Source organism: Misgurnus anguillicaudatus, chromosome 14 (assembly GCF_027580225.2).
Source record: "Misgurnus anguillicaudatus chromosome 14, ASM2758022v2, whole genome shotgun sequence".
Lineage (NCBI taxonomy): Eukaryota > Metazoa > Chordata > Actinopteri > Cypriniformes > Cobitidae > Misgurnus > Misgurnus anguillicaudatus.
Genome location: NC_073350.2, coordinates 11822269 through 11838673, shown reverse-complemented (window position 1 = coordinate 11838673; position 16405 = coordinate 11822269). Strand labels below are relative to the sequence as shown.

At 36.6% G+C, this 16405-nt stretch overlaps 1 protein-coding gene across 1 annotated transcript in view; it reads right to left on the bottom strand.

The window, feature by feature from the left end:
• Positions 1-15604, bottom strand: part of LOC129427656 (protein FAM107B) — a 43138-nt gene extending 27534 nt beyond the window's left edge. The window contains exon 1 of the mRNA XM_055184296.2: positions 15447-15604. Coding sequence (XP_055040271.1) covers positions 15447-15470 — 24 coding nt within the window. The 5' untranslated portion in view covers positions 15471-15604. The remainder of the gene's footprint in view (positions 1-15446) is intronic.
• Between the last annotated feature and the right edge of the window lie 801 nt (positions 15605-16405).

Here is a 16405-nt window from a genome sequence, read left to right as displayed (position 1 = left end):
GCCAGACCTGGGCCAAATAAGCAATTTAAGTCACTTTACAGTGTGCTAGCCAGACCTGGGCCAAATAAGCAATTTAAGTCACTTTACAGTGTGCTAGCCAGACCTGGGCCAAATAAACAATTTAGGTCACTTTACAGTGTGCTGACCAAATCTGGGCCAAGTCAGTATGTAAGATCTATTTTACTGGGTGTGGGCCACAACTGGCCCAGATTTAATAGTTTGATCCAATTTTTAGTGTGTGGGCCAGTTTTGGGCCGGGGACCCAGCCAGAACTGGGCCAGAACTCAAGCAAATATGTGGCCCAGTGGTGGGCCAGCCAGATTTTGCTATCTGGGTAGTATAGTACAGTGCAGTGCAGTACAGTACAGTACAGTACAGTACAGTACAGTACAGTACAGTACAGTACAGTACAGTACAGCAAAGCACTATATAGTTTAGGAGAGTACAATAAAAAACAGCACTGTGTAGTATAGTATAGTATAGTATAGTATAGTACAGTACAGTACAGCACAGCACAGCACAGCGCAGCATAGCTCAGTAAAACACAACACAGCACAGCACAGCAAAGAAAGCACAGCACAGCATAGCTCAGTAAAACACGACACAGCACAGCACAGTATAACACAGCACAGCAAAGCACTGTATAGTTTAGTAGAGTCCAGTAAAACACAGCACAGTACAGTACAGTACAGTACAGTACAGCACAGCACAGCACAGCACAACACATCACATCACAGCACAGCACAGCACAGCACAGCACAGCACAACACAGTAAAACACAGTACAGCACAGCAAAACACTGTATATTTTAGTAGAGTACAGTAAAACACAGCACTGTAATACAGTATAATGCAGAACAACACAGCACAGCAAAGCACAGTATAGTTTAGTAGAGCATAGTAAAACACAGCACTGTAGTACAGTATAGTGCAGTACAACACAGCACAGCAAAGCAAAGCACTGTATAGTTTAATAGAGTACAGTAAAACACAGCACTGTATAGTACAGTACAGTGCAGTACAACACAGCACAGCACAGTACAACACAGCACAGCACAGCACAGCACAGCACAGCACAGCACTGTATATTTTAGAAGAGTACAGTAAAACACAGCACAGTATAGTATAGTATAGTATAGTATCATATAGTATAGTACAGTACAGTACAGTACAGTACAGTACAGTGAACACAGCACAGCACTATGTAGTATAGTACAGTAAAACACAACTCAATACTGTATAGTATAGTACAGTTAGTAGCATAGCATAGTAAAGTATAGTATTGTAGGGCATTGTATTAAAGTCGAAATGAAATTGAAATAAAAAACTCTAATCTGTTTTGGAATATTGTGGTATTTTTTTTTACAAATGACTTATCTATGAGCTTCATTGTTTTTCAAAAATTCATAATCTTTAATCAAAAACGCAAATCTCCTCCCCTCCTCTAAACAATCTCTCTTTACTTCCGGTCATGTGGTATGGCAGGTGGGTGGAGTCTGGGTAAAGAATGTAGCGATTAGCAATTAGCAACACGATCCAACTTCCAATGATCCAATCAGTTCTCAATGAACAAATTGTCCAGGCCTATACCTTTTTATTTCAGAAGCCATTTCACTCAGATATACTTCACAAGAATTCCATCCCCAGTGAACACATCCACCAATAAAACTTGTATACCTACCCCTACCGAAATGCACAAATTTAATTTTATAGGATAGTATAGTACATTATAAAATAGCATAACATAGGACAGCAAAACACAACACAACACAGCATACAGTGCAGTGCTCTATAATAAAAGTGCAGCAAGCGCAATAACAGTCAGAAACATTTATGCAGAAAACAATATCTGTCTCTGAAATCAAAGTTGTCCTCTCCTCTATCACAAGGGACAGAATATAGGCCACAGCCAAATCAATCTGGCATCACTAAACCCTAAGGAGAGCCAAGCGTGACCTCCTCCAGAATGCACCATTGTCCTCCAAGACGGGCTGGATGCCACAGCGACCCACCTGTAGTGTCCAGTTACTGGCCGATGTGATCGTTTGACCTTTCTGTTTGTGGCCCGCTCTGATATCTCATGTTTTATTTACGCTCATCAGAACAGATCTCCATACCCACATACTGGAAAATGACATTGCATCCTCACGCATAAGTCGCAGACAAAACGAGTGTTTTTAATAGATTTCGGCTCTGCTTTGCCGCTCTGGTTTCAAGCTGAGGCTTCTCAAGTTTCCCAGACAACACAAACAATTAGGAGGCCATGGAAAAGGAGAGGCAGCTTACTAATAACCCAAAGAACCTACCAGAACATGGGCATGGATCAACGCTTCAGTCATCTACTGGGACCCATTGCGGCAACCAAACAAAAAATGAAACAAATTGATTTTATGTACGACATTGTTATCGCTCTCTTTGTTTCACAAAGCTGTGGATCTTAAGGTCTTGGTTCATTGCCTGGACCTGTTATGAATGTAAATCTAAATAATTAAACCTCAAGACCTTTAGAGACCTCTAAACCCTCATTTCCTTACACAGTTGCACGTTTCCTTTTCCCTTAATGGTCATTATGTGTTTTTAATAGAAGCCGGAATGGTAAAGACTGTGCAAGATTAGAGTCCATCTTGTGCTTTCCTGATGAGATGAAAAGAAGCTGAGATGGTAATAAATCTGGGGTTGCTTAGGGCCATGTTGTTAAACAAGTGTACGTGTGTGTTGTGGATTGTGTGCAAGCTTGCATAACCCAACTCAAATACACTCACTCATCTGCCAACAAACAGACCTGTTTGGCTAAACACAGTCACTGTGTTGTCACAGACTCACTGGAATTCAATCCAGGTCAGGATGGTTAACGATATTATTACACAACCAATTGATTAGTGAGGTCGACTGAGCTTATCTAGATGTCGATCTGAGATTTTTTAGATGTGGTGCTTTAAAGAGCATTAGTTTGAGAAAAGGATTTTGGTCTAGCTGCTAACAATACAGGTAGGCCTAAACTGAACTACATGCTAAATCTTGGTGCTGTAAAGTCAACCCTATTTAGAGGTGCATTATGGATCTCTTGACAGAAATGCAATATAATCTAGATAACTATATTTGCAATGGTGTATAAAAACCTTACATAATGAACTGTATGTTTAGAACAGTAATTCTAACAGTTCCACTAATGGTCCGCCAACCCCCCCCCCAGTGGTCTGTCAAAAGATGACCTAAACTAGGCAAGTGTTTATACAATCGTCACTTATGTACAGTAAGTAGATTTTGAATGCAATGTGATATCAGTTCTTGCCATTCTGTTTTAATAATGTAAAAATGGATCGGTGGCTAAACCAAAGAGGAGTCAAAAGAAGGATCAAGCGTCAACTGAAAGCAGCTAAAATCCACAGATCTATTAGTTTTTTTAATGTACTAGTTTTTGTTTCATGTGTAAAATCCCTGTAATTTCAGTGATTTTGGAGATTAAGGGGAACATTTTTTTCAGCATTTTATTGTTAATATAGTTACAACTATAGACTACATATACCCACCACCTCAGTTTTAAACTAAATGGCTCTTTGGAATGACATTAATTGGGACCTAGGCTGTTACAGTATGTTTAATTGCAGTTTTTTTCCTCACATGTGCAGTTTGTTGTTCATATTAAGCTGTAACTCATTTCACATTTACTTTTTCAAATGAAATAAAATTCATATAATAATTTCTGAACATAGCATGTGTTTAAAAAATTTGTTTTTGACTTGAAACAGTTGCATATTAAACTTAAATTTAGCTTATCCTTCCTATTTTGTTGTTTTTTGGGGGCGTGTTAGAGTGGGATTCTGTTAGGTGGTCCTCAGAAAAAAATTGCAAGATAAAGTGGTCCTTGGGCTGAAAAAGTTTGAGAAACACTGTATTAGAATGAGACGTTTTTATCTACATACACAGTGAGTCCCCTTACATAAAAGTTACCACGTTGTCCCAGACAGTGACATGTTTGTCCTATGTTGGCTACCGTAGCTTCACTTTGCGTCCGAAAGGGTGGGCCGAGCTGTGGACTGAGCCGTTGGTTGGAATTCACAATCTTACCACTAGATGTCGCTAAAAATCTACACAGTGGACCTTTAAAGCATGTCCACTAAAATATTAAAGCTATAAAGATAAAATACTAGCTATTCAACTAGTCACTGCTTAAGTAACAAAAAAAAAAAAAAAATACAGAAAAATTACAGAAAATGATAAATGTGTAATAAACAGAGTGATGAACTACTAAACAATATATTCATTGTATATACAATCACAATGGCTATTTAGTTACTGCTTAGTTAGCCTAACAGTAAATGACAGAAAATAAAACAATTAAGTTTGTGTGGAGTTGTTATTTAACAGCTCAATATTATCAGCTGTTAGCATGCTATTTTTTAAGACGCTGAAAAATGACTGAAATGACTGAAAAACGTCTTATGTTGTAATTTTGTTTTTGAAGTGCTGCATATTCTTATCCTGGTCACACTGACACTTTAAATCATCACTTGAAAATCTTTACAAATTACAGTGAGTTTGTCAAATAATGGATAACGTAGTCTGTACATTTTCCCAATTATTACATGGCTTCTTGCCACATGAGTACATGTATGAACATTATTAGCTTACTATGCAAACCTTTGAGCAAAACTCTTTTTAGCCACTTTACAACAAGATATGTTGAATAAAAGTTTAAACAAGATGAACATGCATTTGGTTAAATCATTTGTAAATAAAAGCTTATATTATTAATTAATAATAAATAAATAAATAAATGTATTATTTCCAGATTATTTCAGATATACAATCTACATTAAATCATATATATATATATATATATATATATATATATATATATATATATATATATACTTTCTATATGTATGTCAACAACTTGTATTTATTTCTGAGAATTCACTGAGAATTGACTTGTTGTAAAAATAGCACACTAATGTTTACTGTCTGCAATACTACTATTCTATTTAGTTTGTACTGACTATTCCTTTTTATTTTATTATATAAATATTGTATGATGTACACTATGGTCTTATATCCTACAATGGCCTTTAAATCAAATTTTTACGTTAAACACAAAGTCTATTCATAATTATTAGGCATTTTACAATTGGACTGATTCTGCCACCTGGTGGGAATAGTATGAATAACATTTTCACATGTGTATTAGACCTTTCAATAAGTTTTGGTAATCCTCTACATGAAATAACAGCTCATGAGTTTCAGAGAGTTGTATTATCCCAACAACATAAACAATTCCTCTTGGATAATAAAACACAGAAAACAATTTCTAACTGCCATTGTTTATGCATTTACAAATGTGACTGTTATGTTAAGCTTTTTGTATATTGACCTATACATATCACAGTAATCCTGAAGCAAAACTGCATCAAATAGTACGATTTGGCTTTCCACCATGAAGACTGCTTTGCTTAAAGGTTTAGGTACATATTACAAACAATAATTTGATATGAGGTAGAATTAAGACTCGTAAATTGTTTGTATTCATCAACCTAATGAGGTGAAAACATATCTAACGGCATACAGACTCTTATTGTTATAAATTAAGTGACTTAAAGTGCATTCAAGCTATACATTTTATATGAGTATGTGCATTCCCTGGGAACCAAACCCATAATCCTGGCATTGCTACATGTATTAACATATGAGGAAAGCAGTTTTGCTCTCAAATCTCATTCATGGGTCTGTGGGCAGCAGTGTATCATAATCCATGCGTATTTTATCCCTTCTGCTTTTCCCCTCACAAATTAAACCTCTTCCAGTTCATGTAGCTTACTGAATTCCTCTGGTTTAATCAGGTAACAAGACGTTCCTGATCTGGTTTTGTGGTCATGTTGAAAGCAATTAGGAAGGATTTCTTTAGCTCAACACATTCTGTTGTAAACTATATTCTTTATGTGTCTTTCCACGTCCTTTAAAAGGACAACTGATGTATGTGAACTGAATGCTAACCCTCTGTAACTGGCACAATTGGGCAATTACGTAATATTATAAGAGATACTGCAACATGACCAGATTTTTGAGTTTCTATTTTTTGTTGAATATGCCTAATATTTGAAAAGGTAAACATTTACAACCAGTCTCATCCTGCAGCCTACAGTTCAATCTTCAAATCGAAGTGTTGTTTCTTATTTCAGAGTTTTTTTCTGTTAATGGAGTGAAATTGAAACCGTACTAATGTTGAAAGAGAGACAGATGAGAGAAAGAGAGGAATTTCTGCTTTAAAGGTACATTGATCAGAGACTCGCTTGTTGCCCAAGCTGAAGGTCCGGTTACTCGCCTCTCGGGTTCTTATAGATTCAGGGATTTGTATCCATCTTTGAATCTGACCCACTTATGCTGGAATGCTTCACTGTTTGACAACAGCCAATCAGAAACTGTTTCACTGTAGCTTTGTGTAAATATAGCTTGGGTAACCATTTGTAATCCAATTGAATAATAATAATGCTTGTTTTTCTATATAGTACATCAACTGTCATATCAGTGGGCTATTTTATTCAACATGAGGTTTCTAGTTTTCATTGTTAAACAATGGTATATATATATAAACTTTTCGGGATGTAGCACCCATGCAACTCTTATTATCAACTTTTTATATGCAGGGGCGCTGCTAAGGATTTTGGGCCCCATGAAAAGAATCTTAACAGGGCCCCCAACACAGCTGAGACTTTTTTCATATTAATTTACATAAAATCATGCGCTTTTATGGTATTTTGACTACCAATGGGGTGAGAAAATTTTAATTTAATTTTGAATTAAGTGTTTAAGAAAAAATAAATCTTATTTCACAATTTTTTCTCACCGCATTGGCAGATCACTTTGCTTGTGTTAAGGACAATTTCACTTAAATTGTATATTAATTTGTCTTAAAACTAGACTGATTTACTTAGGTCATTTTGCTTATCAAGAAAAGGCATCTTAATTGAAGAATTTTTAGACATTTCTACCGAAAACAAGACAAAAATACTAAGTAAGAAAGTCATTTTTGCAGTGTTGAATGTTTAACTAAAACTGTGTATTGTTATTTTTTCCAGCGTTTTCTTGACCTAACATGAGGAGAAAATTGAGTTCCCTAATCATGCACTTTTAACACTAGAATGGCCACCAGTAGTCATTTTAACCGCAACATTTAAACTTATGCATTGCAAAAAATGATTTTCAAGAAAAAAATTCTTAGTATTTTTCTCTTGTTTTCAGTAAAAATATCCAAAAATTCTCAAATTAAGATGCTTTTTCTTCATGAGCAAAACGAACCAAGAAAACAAGTCCAGTCCTGAGACCAAAAACACTACATTCAAGGGATTTTGTGCATAAAACAAGCAAAAAAATCTGGCAATGGGGTAAGCAAATTTTTCTTGAGTTTAGTGTTTAAGAAAAATGTTCAAGATTTTTTTGCTTGTTTTATGCACAAAATCCCCCAAATGCAATATCCCTGGTCTAAAAACTAGACCCATTCTCTTGGGTCGCTTTGCTCATCATGAAAAAGCATCTCCATTTAACCATTCTAGATATTTTTACTGAAAACAAGACAAAAATACTAAGAATTTTTTCTTGAAATTCATTTTTTGCAGTGTGGTAATTATCTTTAACAATAGAATGAACAAGGAGTAATTTTGACAGTTTGAAATTTGCAATAAATTTGTCTAAATAAATCACGTGCATAAATAAACGTGCTTACTTGTCGAAAAATGCTACCGTAGAGACCTGGGGCCTCGTGTACAATGCGTGCGCGTTAGCACAGAAAAGTGCCGTAGGCTACGATCATTGTCACGGACGGGCGGTCCACTAACAATTTAGGCGTACTTACAAACCCACCTTGGTAACATAATGTCGACCCTTTGCCTCTTTCACTTCTTATTTTTTTTCTCTTTCCGTTTTTGACTTCCAGATTTTTTAGGCATTTTCACTTCCTTGTCAGTCAAGTTGATATTCTGCCGGCAATATAAGTGAAGTCAATCTGTGTTGCCTGGATTATACAATTTGGGCGGACTAAACCATTTTATGACAATTGAGAGGGGGGAAAGGGGCCCACAGACGTTTGTGTTTCCTAAACAAATAAATTTTTTGATACCAGGAAACAGCAAATAGAATAATTTAAAGTTAATAATTTTTACTATTAAATATTTTTTTAGCACCACAATTTTGGGGGCTTCTCTGGGCCCCCTCTTACTCGTGGGCCCCGAGAATCGTCATTGTTTACCCCCCCTTTACAGCACCCCTGTTTTTATGACTACAGATTGTAAAGATTTACCATAAACTCTCCATGTAAAACATAACTGTGGTTGTTTCTAAGTTAAGAGGCGGTATTTATTTTTAGCTTGGCTGTTGGATCATTTAGTAAAGATTTGGTCTGATTGGTCTAATCTTTCACTGTGGGTCTCTGGCACAGGAGGCATTAACACAACTTGACATCCCATTTAGCAGCCAGGCAATCACATGCAAGTGCTCTGCTCGGGAGTTGGCTGATGAAGTCCTCTTAATAATGCTGATCTCAGACCAGCTTTATAGCAGAGACGATTTAAGTGTTTATTATTCCTCAACACCAACAGAGCTAAAACAGAGGTCACTTTAGCTTACTGATTACTGCATATTGCACAGTACTGTAAAGTAATTCAAACAACTTGGTTTTGCAAGCCAATTCAACCTACTATTTTAAGTTTTTACCTGTGATAAGTTGACATAACTTATAAAAACAAGTTGAAATTGTTTAACTAAATTTAGCACAAACTAAAAGGTGTGCTTGATTAGAGCTGGACCTAAACTGTGCAGGACAATAAACATAAGCTATGATGTTAGTCGGAGTTTTGTGTTTGTGCTTTGGGAGGGGGGCACCTAATGGCAAACAAGGATACTGCAATACTACTTGAGATTAGTGAGAGAATGCAGTTTAATGGTTTTTAACTCATTCCCCGCCAGCATTTTTTTGTGATTTTCACAAAAGTTTCACAAAATTTCTTGCAGGAATATTTTCTTTTATAAATATATAAACATACAAATTTAGCAAACAAAAGAACAGACCCTCGGCTTTCAAACAAACAAAACGTTGTTTTTCTCTTTTTATAACCTCTTAAATATGGGTAGATGTCTTCAAAAATACCAAATTTTGAGCAAAAAGCTGAAATAATAACATTTTTGTAAAGAAATTTTGTTAGATTACCACAGAAACTCATCAGGAAAGCGTTATTGGCAGGGAAATGTTTTCTCTTAATTGATGAGAAAACTCGTCAATGGCAGGGGGAAAGAGTTAAATATGGTTTAAAGCCCATATACTCAGAAAATGCACTTTTGAATGTGTTTCTATCAGAAAATGAGTCGCCAGTGTGTGTGCAGAGCAGAAGCATCCTCAAATCCATCTATTCTTCATTGTGCAATCTCCTTTAAACCACAACAGTCACACAAAAAAGAACGTTGGGGATCCCCTATCAATGTGATGTCACATTGATTATGCCCCAATAATGACCGCTCACAGACTCCGCCTTATGAACCGTAGTTCTACCAGAGACTCATGTTTTTTATGTAGATGTTTAAACGCTCCACCCCCTACTTTGCATACGGGGAGGGGAACAAAAGCTTTCTTTGCATTTAAAGAGACGCACACAAAACGTTTTTCACTGCAGCCACAAATGGCCATGTATAACATCGTATAATGAAAGATCTGTGGTGCATTTTGAGCTGAAACTTTACAGACACATTCTGGGGATACCAAAGACTATTTTAATATTGTTGAAAACACTTAGGTTCAACGAATTAAAACGAATTTAGCCTCAAGATAAAATATTAAGATTAGACAATAAAATATAAATTCTTATATTTTGATTTCATTAATAGCTCAGACAAAATCATAATTTGCAGTGTTCCCCTGCCCCCACTATATCTGGTCCTATAGTGGTGCTATATGACCCCCGGATGGTTCTTCATAGGTGCTCTACAGGTCCTATATAGCACTAAAAACGGTTTCCCTGTGATTACAAGCTTTTAGTGCTATTTAGCACTATTTTTTAGAATGTAAGTGGTGGTTTCATACAGGTCATTAACTGGTCCAAGCTGTTTATTAACAGATGGATTATCAGATTATATAATTTAAAGATGTTTAAAAGCAATACATTTGTAGATTCTTGTATTGTTTTTTTTTTTTGAGGCAATGTAGTTTTGGGTTATTTGGGCAATTTTAGGCTTTCAAGTTTTATATTTTATGCATATCAAAAACTAAACCTCAATGTTTTTTTTTTATTATAGTTGTTTTTAATATTATTTACACTCTAAATTCTGGATAAATATTGGACAGAACACATGTTGGGTTATAATTAAACCTATGCAACAACCCAGCATTGCATTGAAACAACCCAGCATAGGTTTATTTATGAACCCAAAATGCGTTTTGTCTAATATTTACCCAGCATTGGGTTAAAAAGAACCCAGCAGAATTTAGAGTGGTTAGTTACAGTTTACAGTTATGTTAGTTTTTTTTAATCTATGTTAAGGAAACGGATAAATTTACATTCCATATCCTCAAACCCAGCTACCAGCTTGAGCCTGTTTTCCAGCAGCTAAATGTAGTGGGTCATCTGGGTATTACATAAATACAGACAATTTGCATATCGTTCACAGTATGCCATATACTGCATACTATAAATAGCATCACAACAGTACGTTCCAAACACAGCCAGGCTCAACAGAGGTGCTTATTATAGCTTGCAACGAAACCGGTTTCTATCGGTTGTAGCACAATACGTTTTCAGCGATAGCGCCTTACGCAGGTGCGTCTCGTGCACCCATGTGTAAAATGCCACCGGCAGGATCTGCGCTCCAATGGAATAAGGCTTGTAACAAGATTAACACTGAACAAAGTTAACCAGACACAACAAAACAGCACACACCGTTGCAAGTTATATACATGAAATGTCTGCATGATCTGTCTAAACGTCTGCAGGCCTCTACTAGCAGCCTCTGTGGGAAAGCGAAAGGGGGGTTTGGTGATGTGAGGGTCTATAACAGCGCAGCGAGGGCGAGTCGAGGTATTCAGTTCATGCCAAGCAGCCCCGGAAGCTGGCAGAGAGGATGAAATTACAGCTCTGACGAGTTGACATTTTCAGATGCCTTACTGAGAGCTGCTTTCTCCTCCTGCACCTTAGACACAACAGAAATCCAATGGCACTCCAGACATCCCAATCACTGCCGAGTTATCAAAACAACCATCTGTCCATTCATATTTTACTAACATTTTGAGCTACATGATCTGGTTTGAGATCCTATAAAAATTAGGGCTGTCAAAAGATTAATCGCGATTAATCGCATGCAAAATAAAAGTTTGTGTTTGCATAATATATTTGCTTGTGTATTGTGTGTAATTATGCATACATACATACATTTAAGAAACATATGATTTATGTATTTTTATTATATGTACAATATATATTTATTTAGATTTTGATATATTTTAATGTAAATGTTTCTTAAATACATACATGCATGTGTGTGTATTTATATAAACAAAATAATTACACACAGTGCACACACACATATTTTGCAAAAACAAACTTTTATTTTGTATGTGATTCATTCCAATTAATCTTTTGACAGCCCTAATATGAAACCCCTATAATATGCATTAGCAACTCAAAGGTTTGATCCCAAAGATTGATCCCAGCACTGTAAAAACTGCTTATTGCACTTAAATGTTTACGTTTAAACAACTTGAATTAATAAGTAACTTAAGGCCCTATTTTAACGATCTAAGCGCATTGTCTAAAGCGCCCAATGCACGGTCTAAACGGGCGTGTCCAATTCCACTTTTGCTTATTTAATGATGGGAAATGGTTTATGCACCAAGCGCACGGCCTAAAAGGGTTGTTCCCATGGGCGAGGCTAGCCCCTTTTTAGGGGTGCTAAAATGTTCGTTCGTCTTTGACAGGTTAAATAATGTCCAAAACATACTCCTTAGTTTGTGATTTAAAATGTATATGTTAAGGTAGAAAATGAAAACCTCCCTGCTTAGCAAATGGTGTCACCCTCTTCTTCTACTTATCTGTACCTGCATCGCTACCGACCGTCATTCAATCAGTGCGAAACACACGCAGAGTGAGAATCAGCTTGTGATGCAACTTTTTTGTTCAAATCTTACAAAATGTTTACGTTATGTTTTTAATGAGCGAGTACATCACGGATCAATCTTTCAAGCCGTGTTTTTGTCTTATACTGAATCACCATTGTACACGTATAATAAGTGTTTATTTTTGGATTATTTTAGTCCGGCGGGTACCCGCGCTCTGCGGGGTAGCACAGTAACTGTGTGACTTGTCCATAGACTGAAACGGAGAGAAGTAGCGCCGGTTACAATGTTCTTCCGCAAGACACATGCAGTTTTGTGCGTCTCAGTGTAGTTGCATACGTGTGTCTCCGTTGTTCAAGTTTATTGTATGATTTATCGTTAATTTGAGACTTATTTTAACAATCGGGAGTCATGTAAACATGGCGTTTGGAACAGAGTGAAAACAAACTACATATCACTGTGTATACCGGTAAGTTATGTGTGAAATCACTAACTGTCTGACTATCAAACTAGACAATAAATACTTTTTTAGTTTGTCACATGTATACTAATATGAAGGGGATAAGTGCAGGGGTTTTCTTTTAGACATATAGTAAAGGTAATGGTTCAATAAAAGGACTGTTAAAAGAAAAGCTGCAAATTAACAAACTATTAATAAACCTACCATATATTGTAGGCATAAAAGTTATAAATTAGGAGATTTGTCATTTTGACAAAAGCTTAAAACGATACACTGTATATTCACATAAAACCATACCCACACTGCTGCTGTAGCCCACCTTTTGTCCTGAGACTTTAATATGGCATTAATGGCAAAAAAGTGCTAATTTGCCATTAATTAGAAATAAAAAGGTTGGCAAAAAAATGCATCTCAAAACTCATCAGATTGATGCTTTAAAAAATGAAATTTAAAAAAAATCTAAGGGGGAGCATGCTCCCAGACCCTAGAGGGGTAATATTCTTCTCATCTTTTTCACCCCTGACCCGTTTTCATGCCTGAAAGGTCTCCAAAAAAATCTGGATTTTGGAGTTAGTTGAACCAATATTAAAATTATAGTTATTTTACAATAGACATATTATTGGTTTCTGTAGGAAAAAAGAGTGGGTGGTGGCAGCGGAGCTCATTGGGTGCTCAGCACCCTCTAAAGCTCTAACCCTAGAATCGCCTCTGGTTGTTCCTATTCTTGTCATGAGTAATGGGTGTGTTTTGGGCGTAACGTGCAATAAACCAATGACAGTCTCAGCTCTCATCTCCGCTTGCGCTTGACCGAACCCAAAAAATCTGGATTCGGTGCATCCCTACTTTTAACTGCTGTTTGAACTCTAAAAATACAAACAAAAGATAAAAAATTTACAAAAGTGCGGAGAGCCGTTTCAGCACTCAGATAGCGCCATGATTTTTTTTTAAAAAGCATTACTTAAAAATGTCTCATCTCAACATATCCACAGGTAGAGTCATCACATACAATGCATCCGTGGGGAAGCATTTAAAAAACTTTAAAAATAGATGCATTTATTTAAAGCAAAGCATTTATTTACTTACAGGCTACAGGTGAAGTCTTTGCACCTTCTAACATCTCATACTTGACCCTCATTTATGTCCAAGAGACTCAATAATAATTTTTTACATTTTAATCCTTTAATTTTTTTCATATTTAAAAGCGTTTTTATGCTGCTGCGCATCCATGTATGTGATTAGCAAACCCGCGTTGTCGTCCCGCGCTCATTAAATAACAAAAACAATTTTGCCCCATTGACTTTAGACTTTAGACCAGGTTTTAGTTGGTTATGGCGTAGTCTATTTTAGTTGCCTCAAAATCGCAACGCGCCAACAATGCGTCTGAACACACCTTGTTTTCAGACCAGAACGCCCATGATCGCAAAATTAGGCGCAAATGCATTTGCTATTTAAACAACGTGGTGCTAAACGTGAAAATTATAATTTCGGCGGGTTGAAACTAGCAAAAGACACTTGCGTTGCGAATTGCGCTGCATATCTCCGGGTGTGAGCCCTTCAACTTTTTTGACTAGTTAGAAATTATAAAAATAAAGTTGTAATAACCTAAGCCAATTCAACCTTTCTTTTAAATTTATATCAACTCCTCACTAAAAAAGTTGAAATTACTTATTAATTCAAGTTTAAAAATGTAAGTACAACAAGGATACCTACTTTAAAAATGGCTAAAAATTCTCAACCATGAGTTATAATAACCCAGCAGTTGGGTTAAAGCAACTCGACATTAGGTAATAACAACCCAGCATTTGGTCACTTTTAACCCAGCGTCTGCCAAATGCATAAATGTAAAATATAAATGTAATAAAGCTAAAGTGACTAATCACAATATAGCACAGTGTCCAGTATTATACTTTTATAGGTGTGAATTAGGATTTTAGTTTTAATTCTTTGACTCTTTACTCTGATAAGTCGCTTGTACATTCAAGTTGTTCAGACAAAGGTAATAAGAAGTGTCTCCAGTATCCTATAATCCTTTAGTAACCCTCTCTATAGCAGCTGTCAGCTGTCACTTGCAGGACTGAGCAATGAGTCAACTCAGTCACCACCACACCCTCCATCCACACCTTTCCAGTATGCAGCCCACCCCATAGCTTGAATATTTGTTAATAAGACCATCAGTTTAAAACTTTGAGGCATGTACAATATGAACGTAAAGCAGTTTGGTATAACAATGTAAAAACTGCAATATAAAACAATTAAGACGTGGTCCAAGTTTTATCACAAAAATCATCATAGAGGATCTTGAAATGTCTTATCCAATGCAAATAAGTCTGAAAAAAAACCTAGACCAGTGGTCTCCAACATGGGCACCAGATTGCCCGCACAGAGTCTGTGAGGTGCCCGCCAAAGCACATTCTATTAATACTCTCAATTGTAACATTTATTTATTGCATATTTTTATATTAGCTTTGCTTCTATATGTTAAAATTTAAAACAACGATAAAACATCAACAATTAAAATAAAATAGAATCAACAAGTAATACAAAAAAGTTTTGAGTAAATAAATATCAAAAAGTAGCCCTCCAAATTGTTTTATCCATTGTGGTAGCCATGGTTCACAAAAAGGTTGGAGACCCCTGCCCTAGACAATTTAAACCATGAATGCTGCTTAAACTATCAACACAAAATAGCCTAACTCTAAAACATTAAGTACCGTTATATATTCATGACAACACATTTCCTCTATAAGAAAGCATCAATATAGCAAACTTTAGCACTATTTTCAAACGTTCAAACCATATGACCCTCTTAAAAGGCACACATCAAGTGTGTAAACACATCGCGGCCTTTATCGACCACTCACAATTAACAGCTTAATATAAATGACAAAAGTTCACTTACTTTCTTTCCGTAAGACGCCCCCATGCTGAGGCTTTGTGGGGTGCGATGAGGTTCCTGTCTGTCTGCTGGGTCCCAGACTCCAGAGATTTCCGAACTCTTTCACAACTCGGCACAACCAGAACCCGAGCTATGTCCACTCCGGCCCCACCAGGGAGGGGGAGCTGAAGATTGAAAAGCCCTCGCACGCTCACTGGCACCTAGACAGAAGCAAAAGTGGCTAGCCTGGTTAGATAATAATGTCTCTCTGGGTTGAACTTAAAGTCCAGCTACTTTCACTGCCTTCCATTCTTAGGTTTATACAAACTTAATGAACTAATTTAGACCTAAACAGAGGCGTACAGCCAGTTTCGTATGTGAGTCAGTCAAAGACACCTGTTTGTGTGCTTTAGTTATAGGATTTGTCCATTTAGGGAAGATTATGCTAATTCGCACTGACAGGATAGGAAGTCTTGGGGAAGCTCATGGTAGGATGCCCTCACTTTCAGGATTTCCAGGATGGTGGGCAGTTTTTGCTGGGATTATAGAAAGCATGTGTAGAAAACACCCCAAAAAGTGCTGTGTTATTTATAACTCATGGGTCAAAAAAAAAACATGGGTTAAAACAACCCTTGCAATTTGGGTTGGGTTTGTGCTTTTTGACCCGATGCTACCTTAAAAATAATCCAGCACCTTTAAGAGTGTTTTGCTTGGTGTTTATTTTAGTAGGGTGATGTAGATGTTTGACATGTTAGGCTTCCTAATTAGGCATCTGACCACAAAGGGTCAAGTACCATCACTTGGGCAAGTAGCCCAGACTGATGACATCACAGAGGGTTCTGGAGAGACTGCAGTGCTGACTGAATAACACATACGAGTATTTTGTGTTCCTGTAGCTTGAACTGGTACAAGGTCATGGGTTTGATCCCCCCAAAAAATATAGATTGAATGCATTGTAAATTGTTTGGATTAAAACATCTGCC